General features: G+C 41.5%; 1 protein-coding gene across 2 annotated transcripts in view; it reads right to left on the bottom strand.

Annotated features, from left to right (window-relative positions):
• Positions 1–3,292: 3,292 nt before the first annotated feature.
• Positions 3,293–15,647, bottom strand: part of NFYC (nuclear transcription factor Y subunit gamma) — a 115,870-nt gene continuing 103,515 nt past the window's right edge. For both annotated transcript variants that reach the window (XM_069756984.1, XM_069756985.1), the window contains exons 7-10: positions 14,544–14,702; positions 13,495–13,602; positions 4,159–4,218; positions 3,293–4,074 (exon numbers count right to left, since the gene is read on the bottom strand). In XM_069756984.1, coding sequence (XP_069613085.1) covers positions 3,955–4,074; positions 4,159–4,218; positions 13,495–13,602; positions 14,544–14,702 — 447 coding nt within the window. In that variant the 3' untranslated portion in view covers positions 3,293–3,954. The remainder of the gene's footprint in view (positions 4,075–4,158; positions 4,219–13,494; positions 13,603–14,543; positions 14,703–15,647) is intronic.

Raw genomic sequence — 15,647 nt, 5'->3', positions numbered from 1 at the left:
GGCATGGCTGAGAATGGAAGAGCCACCATTTGACATTTGGAGTGCAATTTTGTCTGGAATGGATTACTGATGTTCGGTTGCATTTGCAGAGCCACGGAGGTGCCCGAAAAGCAGACCACCCCTCCCCCACATGACTTCAATTTGGAAACTGTACCTGCTAAGGAATTAATCTGCTATACTGAAAAAACTAATACCCCAGAAACTACTCAGGGGCACACAGAGTTAAAAAGAAAGGGGGTCATCATTTTGGAGTCCATTTAGCAGAAATGGATTGTTGATGCCATTTCACATCACTAGCGCCAATGAGGTGCGAAAAGTGAAAAACCCTTTTGGGTGGTGAAAATTATATATGTAAAAAAAATTATATTTGGGGCAAAAACAATTTTCAAGTGACAGAGTTTTAGTTTTCACAAGGGTTACTAGGAGAAGATGGACTTTAAAATGTATTACACAATTTCTCCCCCAGATGATGCCTGAAAATACCATTTGGACACAGCGTGGGAAAGGGAACCATGCCGATTCCTGCACTCTTGAGCTACCAGCAAACATAGAAAAATATTTTCAATTGACAGATGACGGACCTGAATGGGGCTTGCTTATGGTATGAGTTTAAGATGTTTTAATGCCATTTTGGGATATATATTTTTTACTGCTTTGATGACTTGTTCACACTTATCCTGTCCGCTACGATGAGCACTTCCCTGAAATGCGCAATTTGGACAGAACCATTACAATGGAGACAGACAGATAGCCTAAGCTCCATTTGTCCTCTGTTCAGGCGGTGCCCAATGTTATAAAGATGCATAAAAGCAATCAAGTGTTTTTGTGCATGACTAAAAAGATGGTACCACATCAGTACAGAGGTAGCTGGAGTCAACAAAGATCATACAGACCCCAAAACTTCAACTGATATCATTGACTATTATGAAGCAGATGGAGTGTGTGTTTAAAATTTCGAAAAACTGGATTCAAAACAAACATAAGAGATCAGCATAGAGTACAGGATAAATGTAAACTGAGTCCTATTCCAATTTATTCGAGACAGAATGAACAAACAAAAAGCAGCTGATAATTTTTTTTATGCTAATCATTATGCAATATAAGTTTTATTTTCCTAATGTCAGTAATATTATGGCGATACCAGATTTTTTTTTTTGTACTTTGCTACTTTTACAAAAGATATTTTTTGCAAAAATTAAATATTTTGCTTTGCCATATTTTGAAAGCTATGACTTATTTTTCTGCGGAAAGAGCTCTGTAAGGGCAAGTTGAAGGTTTTTTTTCCCCCCCATACCATTTAGGACTACATAACATTTTTACAAATCCCTATTCAAATTTTTGAAAGACCGAATGAACAAAAATGGCTATTCCCACATTACGGTATTATTTTAGACCTTTCACAGCATGGTAAGTGATGACTTTTATTCTTCTGGTCAGTATAATTACAGAGATACTACATTTATAATATTTCGTTTTTGCTATACAAGCACACAACTTGGTTACAAAAAGTAGTTTGCATCAAAATTTGTAGAGCTGTAACAATTTTATTGCTTACAGAGCAAGATTTTTTTTTTTTTTTTTTTACCATGACTGTTCTATACTTTTGACTTTTTGACAGCATTTTATTATACGGTGTTTCTGATTTTTGTTTGTTTTTTAATGTAAAAGTTAAATGACAATTTTATATTTTGGGTAATTCCACAAGCATGTGATTTTATATGCCAAATGGGACTTATATTCTAGGTTCTTCAAAGTAGCCACCTTTTGCTTTGATGACTGCTTTGCACACTCTTGGCATTCTCTTGGTGAGCTTCAAGAGGTAGCCACCGGGAATGGTTTTCACTTCACAGGTGTGCCCTGTCAGGTTTATTAAGTGGGATTTCTTGCCTTATAAATGGTGGTAGGGACCATCAGTTGAGTTGTGCAGAAGTCTGGTGGATACACAGCTGATAGTCCTACTGAATAGACGGTTAAAATTTGTATTATGGCAAGAAATAAGCAGCTAAGTAAAGAAAAATGACTGGCCATCATTACTTTAAGAAATGAAGGTCAGTCAGTCCGAAAAATTTGAAAAACTTTGAAAGTGTCCCCAAGTGCAGTGGCAAAAGCCATCAAGCGCTACAAAGAAACTGGCTTACATGAGGACCACCCCAGGAAGGGAAGACCAAGAGTCACCTTTGCTCCTGAGGATAAGTTTATCCGAGTCACCAGCCTCAAAAATCGCAGGTTAACAGCAGCTCACATTAGAGACCAGGTCAATGCCACACAGAGTTCTAGCAGCAGATACATCTCTACAACCACTGTTAAGAGGAGATCTTGTGCAGCAGACCTTCATGGTAAAATAGCTGCTAGGAAACCACAGCTAAGGACAGGCAACAAGCAGAAGAGACTTGTTTGGGCTAAAGAACACAAGGAATGGACATTAGACCAGCGGAAATCTGTGCTTTGGTCTGATGAGTCCAAATTTGAGATCTTTGGTTCCAACCACCGTGTCTTTGTGCGGCGCAGAAAAGGTGAACGGATGGACTCTACATGTCTGGTTCCCACTTTGAACTATGGAGGAGGAGGAGGTGTGATGGTGTGGGGGTGCTTTGCTGGTGACACTGTTGGGGATTTATTCAAAATTGAAGGCATACTGAACCAGCATGGCTACCACAGCATCTTGCAGCGGCATGCTATTCCATCCGGTTTGCATTTAGTTGGACCATCATTTATTTTTAAACAGGACAATGACCCCAAACACACCTCCAGGCTGTGTAAGGGCTATTTGACCAAGAAGGAGAGTAATGGGGTGCTACGCCAGATGACCTGGCCTTCACAGTCACCAGACCTGAACCCAATCGAGATGGTTTGGGGAGAGTTGGGCCGCAGAGTGAAGGCAAAATGGCCAATGAGTGCTAAGCATCTCTAGGAACTCCTTCAAGATTGTTGGAAGACCATTCCCGGTGACTGCCTCTTGAAGCTCATCGAGAGAATGCCAAGAGTGTGCAAAGCAGTCATCAAAGCAAAAGGTGGCTACTTTGAAGAACCTAGAATATAAGACATAATTTCAGTTGTTTCACACTTTTTTGTTAAGTATATAATTCCACGTGTTAATTCATAGTTTTGATGCCTTGAATGTACAATTTTCATAGTCATGAAAATACAGAAACATCTTTAAATGAGAAGGTGTGTCCAAACTTTTGGTTTGTACTGTATGTTGTAAAATGTCGATTGTTGACAATGCTTATATTCGGGGAAACGTCCACATTTTTGGGATGTGTGTCTACAGTTTGGAAAAAGAAAAAAAAACTACGTAAAAAGAAACTTTATTGCTGTCTGTGCAAAGGTTTCACATGCATTCGAATCAGACTAGCACAAAACTTAAAAATAAGAAAAAATATATATATATTTATAACATTCAACCCCCTGTTCACATTTACCAATTTTAATCACAAATGAACAGGATAGGAAGCCAAAGGGTGTTAAATAAATTGCCCTTCCCTCTGTTAAATCTTTACAAAATAAAAAAAAAAAGGCAGGACTGTAGAGAGGGACAAAGAATAAACTAGGAAAGGGTACGATTCTGGTGCAGGGGCATATTCTGGTAATATATGTCGCAGTGGCAGATAACACCAGCCCTTCCACGAGGAATGCCAGGTGGACCCCAATGGCATTTTAAGATTATTGTACAGTGTGAACAAAAGACGACTGGTAAAAACACACAAGTGCATTGGGCTTGTGACGTTCTCTCTTGCAGGGTTGCTGGGTACAACTCATCCTTCTTTGGTGCATACTACAGTGACTTTCAGATCTCCATATTGTGCACATATATTCTGCAGAGGAAATGTTCCACCTTCATAAAAACAAAGCCAACTGTAGACTCCTAATGCGCAGAGGTTATAGAATGCACCAGCCTATCCGGGTGAATGTCCGTGCGCTGTCCCATTGCCCCTTTGTGCCCGGGTCATTTCATCAGTCTCCGGTGACCTGTGTGGCTTGTCCATCAGTTGCTTGGCCGCTTGACTGGATGAACAAGGGCTGTGTAATATCCTGACCAGCAGGCATGGTAACTTGCTGGATCTGATATAATTGCTAGAAAACATAAAATGGGTATCATAAGCATCCATAATTGGCCCAGGACAATTTAATAAGCTTTACGCCCATTGTGGATGTTACCTGTCCGTCAGTGAACTGGCTGAATTGCTGTTGGCCTTGCTGCACCTCTGCTTGCGCTATCTAAAATGAAAAAGCAAAGACATCACACATCTACGGCACAATCACTTCAGACAGAATCATTTCAACACACCTGGAGTTATTTATATGGTTTTTCAATGCTGTTTTGGATGAAACAAAATGTATCCTCAGAATTGACCCATTAGCCAAGGATGAGACTCTGCGGCTGACCAAAGGCCAAACATTGTGAAACAAAACCAAGTGTGGTCTCCCCAATTAAGACTTTTAAAGTTGATCTTTGCATTTTTCTTTTTTGGTACAAATTAAAATTAAATAAATACTTTCTTGTGACCAAGACATTTTGTCTGCCCCTAAGACTGTAAATAGCAGGGCTGTGGAGTCGGTGTTCATTTTGGTGGAGTCTGTATAAAATGGACCAACTCCTAAAATATATAATATCTTGGGTACAGTAGTAAAATGAAGGATATTTTTTCCTAATTTGAGAAACTTATGAGATGTCCTATAAATGTCTGTTCTGTTCCTGATCTGAGGATCTCGGCTTTTAGCTGAGATGAATCTGTGCTGCACTTTATGTACATGCTCAGTGGTGACCGGTACTGTGGAGTCCGAGTCAGGGAAATTGAGGAGTTGGAGCCGGAGGTTTGGCTTACTGACTCCATGGCCTTGGTAAATAGTAAGCCATAACTGCATAGGAAAAAAATGAAGGAAAAAAATAAAAGACACGGATCACACTCAAAAAAATGATAATCATACATTGATCTACTGTGGCCAAGCAGAAATGTACAAAACTGAACATGGAGGTTCTTAGTTTAACATTCTGATCAGACTGTATGAAGCCCACGGCCATGTCACAGGGAACCTCTCAGTGGGTCCGTAGCCTAAAAGGTGCAGCGTCATGCACCGACCACCACTAGAGACACCAGCAGGGGAGTGTCCTGGTGCCCCACAGCGCCTATGCAGAGAGGCAAAGCCCCCATGGCCCAAGCCACAAGAACAGCAGCAATGGCTGCCACATTTTCACCTCTTTTTCAATTGGTGTTGGTGCAATCTCACCTTCCACATATTCTCAGGCTTAGCTGATAAAAATAGGTGGAACCCCTCTAGTAGTCTCCTGATAATTAAAATCAACCAGGGACAAATGTGAGGAATGCTAGTCTAAGCACAAGGAAAAAAGTATTTACTGTAGGAATGTAAGGCATTAAGTGTACAAGTAGTGACCATTGTTGCAGTGGTGGTTGGCACATGGTATTGCAGCTTTAAGGCCAGGGATGCGCTGAGAGTTGGTTATTTAGCAGTGGGCTTCATACAGTGTGATCAGAATGTTAACCCCTTCATGACATTGACATATTTATGTTATAGGTTATGTCCCTGACTTTGATGCAGGCACCGAGTCCACATCTTCCCCTGCACATGACAGACAATCATGTTTTTTATTTTTGTTTTATTACAGGAAACGAGGGAGTCAATGGAATGGGCGTTAGCTGAGTATAACTGTTATTTTTAAATAAAAAATAGAAAAGGGTGTTTTGTTTTGATTTCAAATACAGGACTTTATTCTGGCTGTGCCTTTATTTACCATTAAACTATAGGATTAGTGATGGATAAGTGTCCTAGGCTTCTTTCACACTTCTGTCTTTTTCTGTCACAATGAGTCGTTTTGTGAAAAAAAACAGATCCAGCAAGTGTTGCTGCTGGATCCGTTTTTTTCTCAAACTTGTATAAGCGACGGATTGTGACAGATGGTCATCCGTTTCATCCGTCGTGCGCTGGTTCCGTCGTAAAATTGCTGTCCGTCGGGGAGGGACAACGCACAGAGGAACTTTTTTCCTGTACGTCGGGGAAAAAAAAAAAAAAAAATCACTCAGCGATGGATCCTGCGCTGCCAATCGTTGGCTATAATGGAAGCCTATGGACGCAGGATCCGTCGCTGACTGTGAAAAGCAGGAATCCAGCAACGGATGCCATCTTTTCAAACTGAGCATGCAAGGAAAATTTCCCGTCAGGGAAATTCTCTCTTTTTACTATTGATGCCGCCAATGCAGCATCATTAGTAAAAATATAGAATATTAAAAAAAAAAATCGTGATATTCTTACCTTCTGGTGTCCCACGCAGCCTTCCCAGTGCTCGCATCCCCAGTGATGCATAGCGAAATGACCCGATGACATAGCTGTCTCGCAATGCATCACTGGGAACAAACCATCGGCAATGCTGTGGGGGCTGCGCGGGACGCCGGAAGGTAAGAATATCACGATTTTATATTCTTTATTATTTTTAACATGGGCTGTGCTATGTATGCGTTTTCACAGCAAAAAAAAAACGCAGTGAAGACGCATACACAACGTGTGCACATAGGATGCACTGGAACCATAAAAAAAACAGCTCCAGTGCATCTGTTTTTTACAATCAGCACAGGATCCGTCTTTTCAACATTTTGACAGATTGTGAAACAGTAGTGTGAAAGAGGCCCTTAAGACGCCTCTGCATTACTAACCCACGGGCTTGACGTCAACAGGCAATATAAAGGTGACATCAACCTCACAAATATAAACCCCATTTGCTACCGCTACAGGGAGCAAGTGGGAAGAGCCGAGCAAAGTGCCAGAATTAGCATGTCTAATAGATGTGCCTTTTCTGGGCAGCTGCGGGCTGCTATTTTTAGGATGGTGGGAGGTCAATATCAATAGCCCCTTACCAGCCTGAGAATACCATCCCACAGCTGTCTGCTTTAGCAAGGCTGGTTGCCAAAAATGAGGGGGACACCACGCCTTTTTTAAATAATTAAAAAAAACTGCATGGAGACCCCTCTATTCTTGATAGCTGTCAGCATCAGCAAGGCAGGTTGAGGGTTGCAGCCCGCAGCTGTCAGTTTTGCCTGGCTATCAAAAATACAGGGGAACCCACACCGTTTTATTTATAGCGCAGGAGGAGGCTGATGAAAACTCCCATCATCCCCCGCCTGCTCTCACTTATTAGCAGCAGCAGGTGTAGGCTGATGGGGAGTAGTAGTCCCAACAGCTGCTGCCTGCTGTCACTGTTATCAGTAGAATATAACTCAGCATTCTCCCCTGCTCAAATTGTTCTCCCCTCTAGAAAGATGGCGCCAGCGTAGCAGCATCTATCGGATCGCCAGTAGACGCGTCATTTTGAGAAAGATTTTTCTTTTTCTGACTAAATATCAGCAAATAAACTAATTAATTGCATATTATACACGCGATCATGCTGCAGCACAGGTGCCGCCGGCCACCTGCAGAATGTGATTTTTTTCAATACATATTATATTCAGTATCTAAAATAGAAGGCAGGTCATAAGCCATCAGTATGAATATGTAAGCAAAGAATCACATTAAAGCTTCCCCCCACAGGCCCACACCAAAGCATGAGAATCTCATTATCTGAAAATAAAGATTAAACAACCACAAGACGACTTGCTTCAATAAGGTATCATTGTAATCAGTATAACAGCGTTGACCCGACAGTGTCTGTAGGTTACTGTGCACCATCCTGCTGACAGGTTCCCTTTAAATAAAATACCTATACATGTTTGATATGTGCGTACTTGTATTGACCTGGAGAATCATATTACCAGGTCAGTTTTACCATATAGTGAACATGGTAAATTAAAAAAAAAAAATTGTAAAATTGCAGCTTTTTTTTTGCAGTTTTAACACATTTAGAATGTACTTCCTGCTTTCCAAAGCATCCCATGAGAAAATGGATGGTGCCATTCAAAAGTACAACTCACTCCCCAAAAACATGCCCTCATATGGCTATGGTGATGGACAAAATAAGGGAAAAAAAATTATTCATGACCTTGAGAGCTTCTATTTTGTGCTTTCGCTTTTTTCCCCTCTTCTTATTCCAAGAGTCATAAGTTAACTTAAATGTTGGAAAAAAAAATCCAAAATTTGTCAAAAAAAAAAACAACAATTTCGATTGTGTTACCATTTTCCAAGACGCTTGACTGTTTCATTCTTTGGGATTTGGAGCTGTGCGATGGCTTTTTTTTGCGCTCTGAGCCGAAGTTTTTATTGATATAATTCTGGGGCAGATAATGATGTTTCGATCGTATCTTATTTCATTTTATTGCAATGTTGTAATAGCCTAAAACGCGTAACTCTGGAGTTTTGATTTTATCTTCTCATTATGCCGTTTACCTATTGGATTATTATATTTTTTGATAGATTGGACTTTTACAAATGCACCAATAGCAAATGTGTATTTTTTTTTGTTTTAACACTTTAATAGTCCCCTCAGGAGACCTGATGCTGCAATCTTCTGATTGCCTGAGCCATACATAGCAGTGCTTCAGAAATCATGATCTCCTATGAAAGCCGGTGTTCACAGGGGTATAGTCATGACAGGCACGGAGGTCTTTAGCAAACCCCTTGGCTGTCATGACGGGGCCGATTAATGACATGTGTCCTGCCAAAACATGTTAAATCCTGCTGTAAGTGATTGACAGCTGGATCTAACTGGTTAAGAGCCATGGGCTGTTAATGCACACGATAACTAAGTCAATCAGTCATGTGCGGGTGGGGGGGGATATGTGCTAGTGTGCGGAGCCCACATCAAAGGCAGGGACACGAAAATATAAGTCAAAGGTCGTGAAGGGGAGAATAAATGTGGAGCCTGTGTTTCCAAAGTGAAAGGTTTAGCAGAGAACATCAAGAATCTAAGGTGCAGAATGTCACTGAAAATCTACCTTGACTTTTATCTGGACTTCATTCCTTAAAACTTGGAATCTGTAGCTAACCAACAGAGTCAATGCCTTACGAAAGAATCTCCCAATGATCCACAGTAACAAGTCTCACCAAATGGAAACCTAAGTTCCAAATTAAGTCACTTTTGTATATTCTTATATTCTAAGATTTAAAAAGTATTTCAGTGGATTAACCGGCTGTAAATATTCCTGAATTGTTAAAGCAGTTGCCCAGTATAACAGGTTTTTTTTTTTTTTTTTGCAACAGGTTCAGAGTAGTATAGGAAATGCTTCGCCCAAATGTTTCCAAACACATTCAATAAAAGTCAGCCAAACCTGAAGATATCGGCCAATATGTACTGTGCCTCCCAAACGCCCCCCTGGAAAATTATGTTGAGGGATATCAGGATTGGGCGGTTTGAATTCAACCAACTGATCCTTTTATTCATCATGGAGACAAACCACTGTCAGATGATTCTGCCATCGACTCTCACATCGAGAACAAGGATGATTGGCCAAGCCGCGTGCTCCCGTGTTTGGGGGAAGTTGGGAGAAATAACTACACACAGAATCTAACGATTATGGCCAGTATTAACCCCTTCCCGACCTTTGACGCATACGCTGCGTCATGAAAGTCGGTGCCATTCCGACCCATGACGCAGCATATGCGTCATGGAAAGATCGCGTCCCTGCAGATCGGGTGAAAGGGTTAACTCCCATTTCACCCGATCTGCAGGGACAGGGGGAGAGGTAGTTTAGCCCAGGGGGGGTGGCTTCACCCCCTCGTGGCTACGATCGCTCTGATTGGCTGTTGAAAGTGAAACTGCCAATCAGAGCGATTTGTAATATTTCACCTAAAAAAAATGGTGAAATATTACAATCCAGCCATGGCCGATGCTGCAATATCATCGGCCATGGCTGGACACACTAATGTGCACCCACCCCACTCCTCCGATCGCCCCCCCAGCCGCCCGATCTGTGGTCCGCTCCCCTCGGTCCTGTGCCCCGCTCCCCCGTCCTCCTGCCCGCTCCCCCCGTGCTCCAATCAAACCCCCCCGCACTCCGATCCCCCCCCCCCCTGCTCCGATCCACCCGCCCGCACAGCGATCCCCCACTCCGTGCTCCAGCCAATCTCGTATTCAAAAAGTCAAATGGTGCTCCCTCACTTCCGAGCCCCGACGTGCACCCAAACAGTGGTTTACCCCCACATATGGGGTACCAGCATACTCAGGACAAACTGCGCAACAATTACTGGGGTCCAATTTCTCCTGTTACCCTTGTGAAAATAAAGAAATGCTTGCTAAAACATCATTTTTGAGGAAAGAAAAATGATTTTTTATTTTCACGGCTCTGCGTTGTAAACGTCTGTGAAGCACTTGGGGGTTCAAAGTGCTCACCACATATCTAGATAAGTTCCTTGGGAGGTCTAGTTTCCAAAAAGGGGTCACTTGTGGGGGGTTTCTACTGTTTAGGCACATCAGGGGCTCTGCAAACGCAACGTGACGCCCGCAGAGCATTCCATCAAAGTCTGCATTTCAAAATGTCACTACTTCACTTCCGAGCCCCGGCATGTGCCCAAACAGTGGTTTACCCCCACATATGGGGTATCAGCGTACTCAGGACAAACTGGACAACAATATTTGGGGTCCAATTTCTCCTATTATCCTTGGCAAAATAGGAAATTCCAGGCTAAAAAAATCATTTTTGAGGAAAGAAAAATTATTTTTTATTTTCATGGCTCTGCGTTATAAACTTCTGTGAAGCACCTGGGGGTTTAAAGTGCTCAATATGCATCTAGATAAGTTCCTTGGGGGGTCTAGTTTCCAAAATGGGGTCACTTGTGGGGGAGCTCCAATGCATAGCACACAGGGGCTCTCCAAACGCGACATGGTGTCCGCTAACAATTGGAGCTAATTTTCCATTCAAAAAGTCAAATGGCGCGCCTTCCCTTCCGAGCCCTGCCGTGTGCCCAAACAGTGGTTTACCCCCACATATGAGGTATCGGCGTACTCGGGAGAAATTGCCCAACAAATTTTATGATCCATTTTATCCTACTGCCCATGTGAAAATGAAAAAATTGAGGCGAAAAGAATTTTTTTGTGAAAAAAAAAAGTACTTTTTCATTTTTACAGATCAATTTGTGCAGCACCTGAGGGTTTAAAGTGTTCACTAGGCATCTAAATAAGTTCCTTGGGGGGTCTAGTTTCCAAAATGGGGTCACTTGTGGGGGAGCGCCAATTTTTAGGCACACGGGGGCTCAACAAACGTGACATGGTGTCCGCTAAAGAGTGGAGCCAATTTTTCATTCAAAAAGTCAAATGGCGCTCCTTCCCTTCCAAGCCCTGCCGTGCGCCCAAACAGTGGTTTACCCCCACATATGAGGTATCAGCGTACTCAGGACAAATTGGACAACAACTTTCGTGGTTCAGTTTCTCCTTTTACCATTGGGAAAATAAAAAAATTGTTGCTAAAAGATAATTAACTAAAAAGTTAAATGTTCATTTTTTCCTTCCATGTTGCTTCTGCTGCTGTGAAGCACCTGAAGGGTTAATAAACTTCTTGAATGTGGTTTTGAGTACCTTGAGGGGTGCAGTTTTTAGAATGGTGTCACTTTTGTGTATTTTCAGCCATATAGACCCCTCAAACTGACTTCAAATGTGAGGTGGTCCCTAAAAAAAAATGGTTTTGTAAATTTTGTTGTAAAAATGACAAATCGCTGGTCAAATTTTAACCCTTATAACTTCCTAACAAAAAAAAATTTTGTTTCCAAAATTGTGCTGATGTAAAGTAAACATGTGGGAAATGTTATTTATTAACTATTTTCTGTCACATATCTCTCTAGTTTAACAGAATAAAAATTCAAAATGTGAAAATTGCGAAATTTTCAAAATTTTCGCCAAATTTCCGTTTTTATCACAAATAAACGCAGAATTTATTGACCTAAATTTACCACTAACATGAAGCCCAATACGTCACGAAAAAAGAATCTCAGAACCGCTAGTATCCGTTGAAGCATTCCTGAGTTATTACCTCATAAAGGGACACTGGTCAGAATTGCAAAAAACGGCAAGGTCTTTAAGGTCAAAATAGGCTGGGTCATGAAGGGGTTAAGGATATCTACAGTCTACAGTCTCAACAGACAAGAATGCCTGCTCAGCTAATCACAGGGGATAATAAACCACCCCAGACAGCGACTGAGTGAATAGCAAGAAACGCCTGTTCAGCCAGTGTGAAGATGAGACCCAATAAGCAGAAACCTGTGGACACAGGACTGGGGTGACTGAACATGAATATTGCTTTTCATTTTGTTAAAGATCTCCACTCTTAGCAAACAAATCCCCATTGGACAACTCATTTAAAGCATGATTATCTGTTCATGTTTATAAAGCATATTTAAGATAAAAAAAAATAAATATTGATATCATAGACTTGGCATTCTTAAAATGTGCCAAATTTACCAAAATAGTTCATTGCATCACAAGTCCCATTTCATTGTCAAGCAAAGTGAAAAAAATACAATGTCTAAAACACTTGAGAAATATGGTGCAAGTCACAGTATCCTACTAAAGCCGATATGCTCTGAAATTTATATTCTAGAGACCCACAACATAGAAATTATGTAAAATAGCAATTAAAAACCACATCACCAACACTTCGGCAAATTGGAAGAAAAAAATAATAATAATTCAATGATGCACATGCATAAATTATGTCAATAGAATCTCCTTATCACACAAAAAATAAAAGGTGCATATAAATATATATCCTCTATACGATAACCAAATGGTAATGAAAACATGAGAAACCAAGAGAGAAATTGATAAAAGGTTAATATGATGGTAAATATGTCAAGCTTTATTAGATCAAAATATAGGTGCACATAGGGTAGGGGAAACAACCAGAAAAAAGGTGACGTAAATCAAAGTGTGTACTACGATCAACATGCATATAAAAAACCCAAACAAACCACAAAATACACCAAGTATAATGAATCCAAGGTATCACAGAATACACGTATAGTTAACAGAGGACTATTAGTGCGGATAAAAGGATTTTCAAATATCTAGAGAGATAAAGGCAGCCGCGAAAACGTGAGTCGGGGTGGGCTCATTTCTGTGACCATTGGCTTCTACCCAGGTACATATATTTAGAATATTTACATTACCTACCTTCATAGTATATTACCTAGCCACACTATATATACCAGGGGCCCACTTTCCTTCCAGGTATCCATGCACTATATCCTATACTTTGGAGGCACAAACAGTGCCAACATACTACCTCATGGTTTAAAATACTGGAAATCTTTACTATGCTACTTCATTTTATGTTGTCATCTTTACATATTTGATGACTTTTTTGCTGCAATAACAATCCTCTATTAACTATAAGCGTACCTTTGATTCATTATACCTTGGATTTGTGTATATTGTGTTTTTTTACATACCTCTTTATCAAGGTTCACACTGATTTGCGCCCCCTTTTTTCTGGTTGTTTCCCCTCCCCCTATGTGCACTTATATCTTGATCTAATAAAGCATGATATTTATAACCATTTTGGCCTTTTGTCAGTTTCCCTCTTGGTTTCTTAAGTGAGGCAAATGTAAAGTAAAAATTACCTGCTGTGCATTGGCCGTTAGGGTCTGAATCTGTCCCTGCACAACCTGTGTTCCAGACACTGGCTGAGCAAGACGTATGTACTGAAGCTGCCCGGTGTTCAGCTGCACCTACAAAATAAGAGGGAATCAGAAGCCAACAAGAAGCAGAATGTCAAAGACAATCCATATTCTAGGTTTCTATGGCCTGCACACACCTCTCTACTGCCTTATTTACAGGTCACTATTTCTTCACAACAGTCACTCCTGTTTTGTGTTTTTTGGTTTGCAAATATTAATCAAAAAATACTGGCGGTGGGAATAAGGCATAACATGATGTGGAGGAGCATAGCACAATGTGTGTATGATTTTCAGCCCGTTTCCTGACAATCCGTGCACATACTAGTAGTCGCAGGATCTCCGGTAATACATGATTCCATACAGGACATGCTAGCACTAGTAGCTGGCATCACTTACTAGCTGGGAAGAAGTAAATATGCTGGGTTTACAGGCATAAACATTGCCACTTCTGAATAATACCATCTATTAAACAGATGCCAATAGCCTATGGGCAGCAGGTGTTGACAGGATAATGCCCGCACATACATAGTGAGCGCTTCATTTACAAGTGTACTTTATTTCTGCCATTCGGTGTCTAGGTAGTCCAATATAGATTCAATATTGGATCTCTTAATATTCTGCCCTTTAAACTTACATACAGACACATTTAAAGATCAAGCTAAAAAGCATGAAAAACTATAGCATAGGCTGAGATTTTTCATCTTTCTTGCCATCCAATACTCAAACGAGGCATTGCATAAAGCATCCTGACCAAATGGGTAACTATTAATACGAAGGGCCCGAGAGAAAAAGTGTTACACCAGATATGGACAATGCCGGTCTTGATGAATTGGGGTCATAGTGATTAAACATAATAAAAAAATTCAGGTTATTTTATGATGAACATACAAGTGGACCTCGTCCATGCAAAGCATTTACTGGTTTTAATACTGAAGAACAAACCTTTTGAATCTGCAACTAACAAGATAAACTATAGGAAAAGCAGTACATACCGGAATCTGCTGGATCTCTCCAGTGTTGGTGATTATCTGCTGCATAACTTGCATGGTTTGTCCTGTTCCACTTTGACCTTGCTGGTTCTGACCTTGAGGCTGGGCCTGGACAATCTGTACTTGCTGGCCTTCTCCCACCTGCATGGTCACTGGTGCATTCTATAAAGGAAATACCCAAATGGAAGAGGAGCATTAGGCTTGGGCTACACTGCAATTTTAGCTTCAAGACAAGTCACATGGTCAAAAATTGCCACATGCAGGTGCTACATGGAAGAGGCATCAGCAGCACATAGCGATCTTTGACTGAAAGTAGACATGCAGCTCCAGCTAAACCCAACAAACCTACAAGTGAATATCTACTATATAATTGTCTAAGGGTCACTTCCGTCTGTCTGTCCTTCTGTCTGTCACGGTTATTCATTCGCTGACTGGTCTCGGCAGCTGCCTGTCATGGCTGCCGCGACCAATCAGCAACGGGCACAGTCCGGAAGAAAATGGCCGCTCCTTACTCCCCGCAGTCAGTGCCTGTCGCCCGCATACTCCCCTCCGGTCACCGCTAACACAGGGTTAAAGCCGGTGGTAACGGACCGCGTTATGCCGCGGGTAACGCACTCAGTTACAGTCGCTATTAACCCTGTGTGTCCTAAACTTTTTACTATTGGTGTTGCGTATGTGGCATCAATAGTAAAACGATCTAATGTTAAAAATAATAATAATAATAATAAAAAAAAAAAACCCTTATTCTCACCTTCTGCCGTCGCCTCCTCTCCTCGGCACTGCAAGTGGCAGGTTCCGCTTCCGAAGCTGCTATGGGAGAATGACCTTCCATGACGTCACGGTCATGTGACCACGACGTCACGGTTATGTGACCGCAACGTCATGGAAGGTCCTGCGCTCATACCAATCCTGGGACCGGACACCGCTCACAAGCGCCGGAACTACAACAGGCTCTTCGGATGGCGAGTATGTTTCTTTTTTATTTTTTAACCTGTTACATACGTGGCTCTGGGCAATACACTACGTGGCTCTGGGCAATACACCACGTGGCTCTGGGCAATACACCACGTGGCTCTGGGCAATACACCACGTGGCTCTGGGCAATAC

The sequence above is a fragment of the Ranitomeya imitator genome, chromosome 3, assembly GCF_032444005.1.
Source record: "Ranitomeya imitator isolate aRanImi1 chromosome 3, aRanImi1.pri, whole genome shotgun sequence".
Lineage (NCBI taxonomy): Eukaryota > Metazoa > Chordata > Amphibia > Anura > Dendrobatidae > Ranitomeya > Ranitomeya imitator.
The sequence above is the reverse complement of the archived record's forward strand: the minus strand, read 5'-3'. Positions and strand labels throughout refer to the sequence as shown.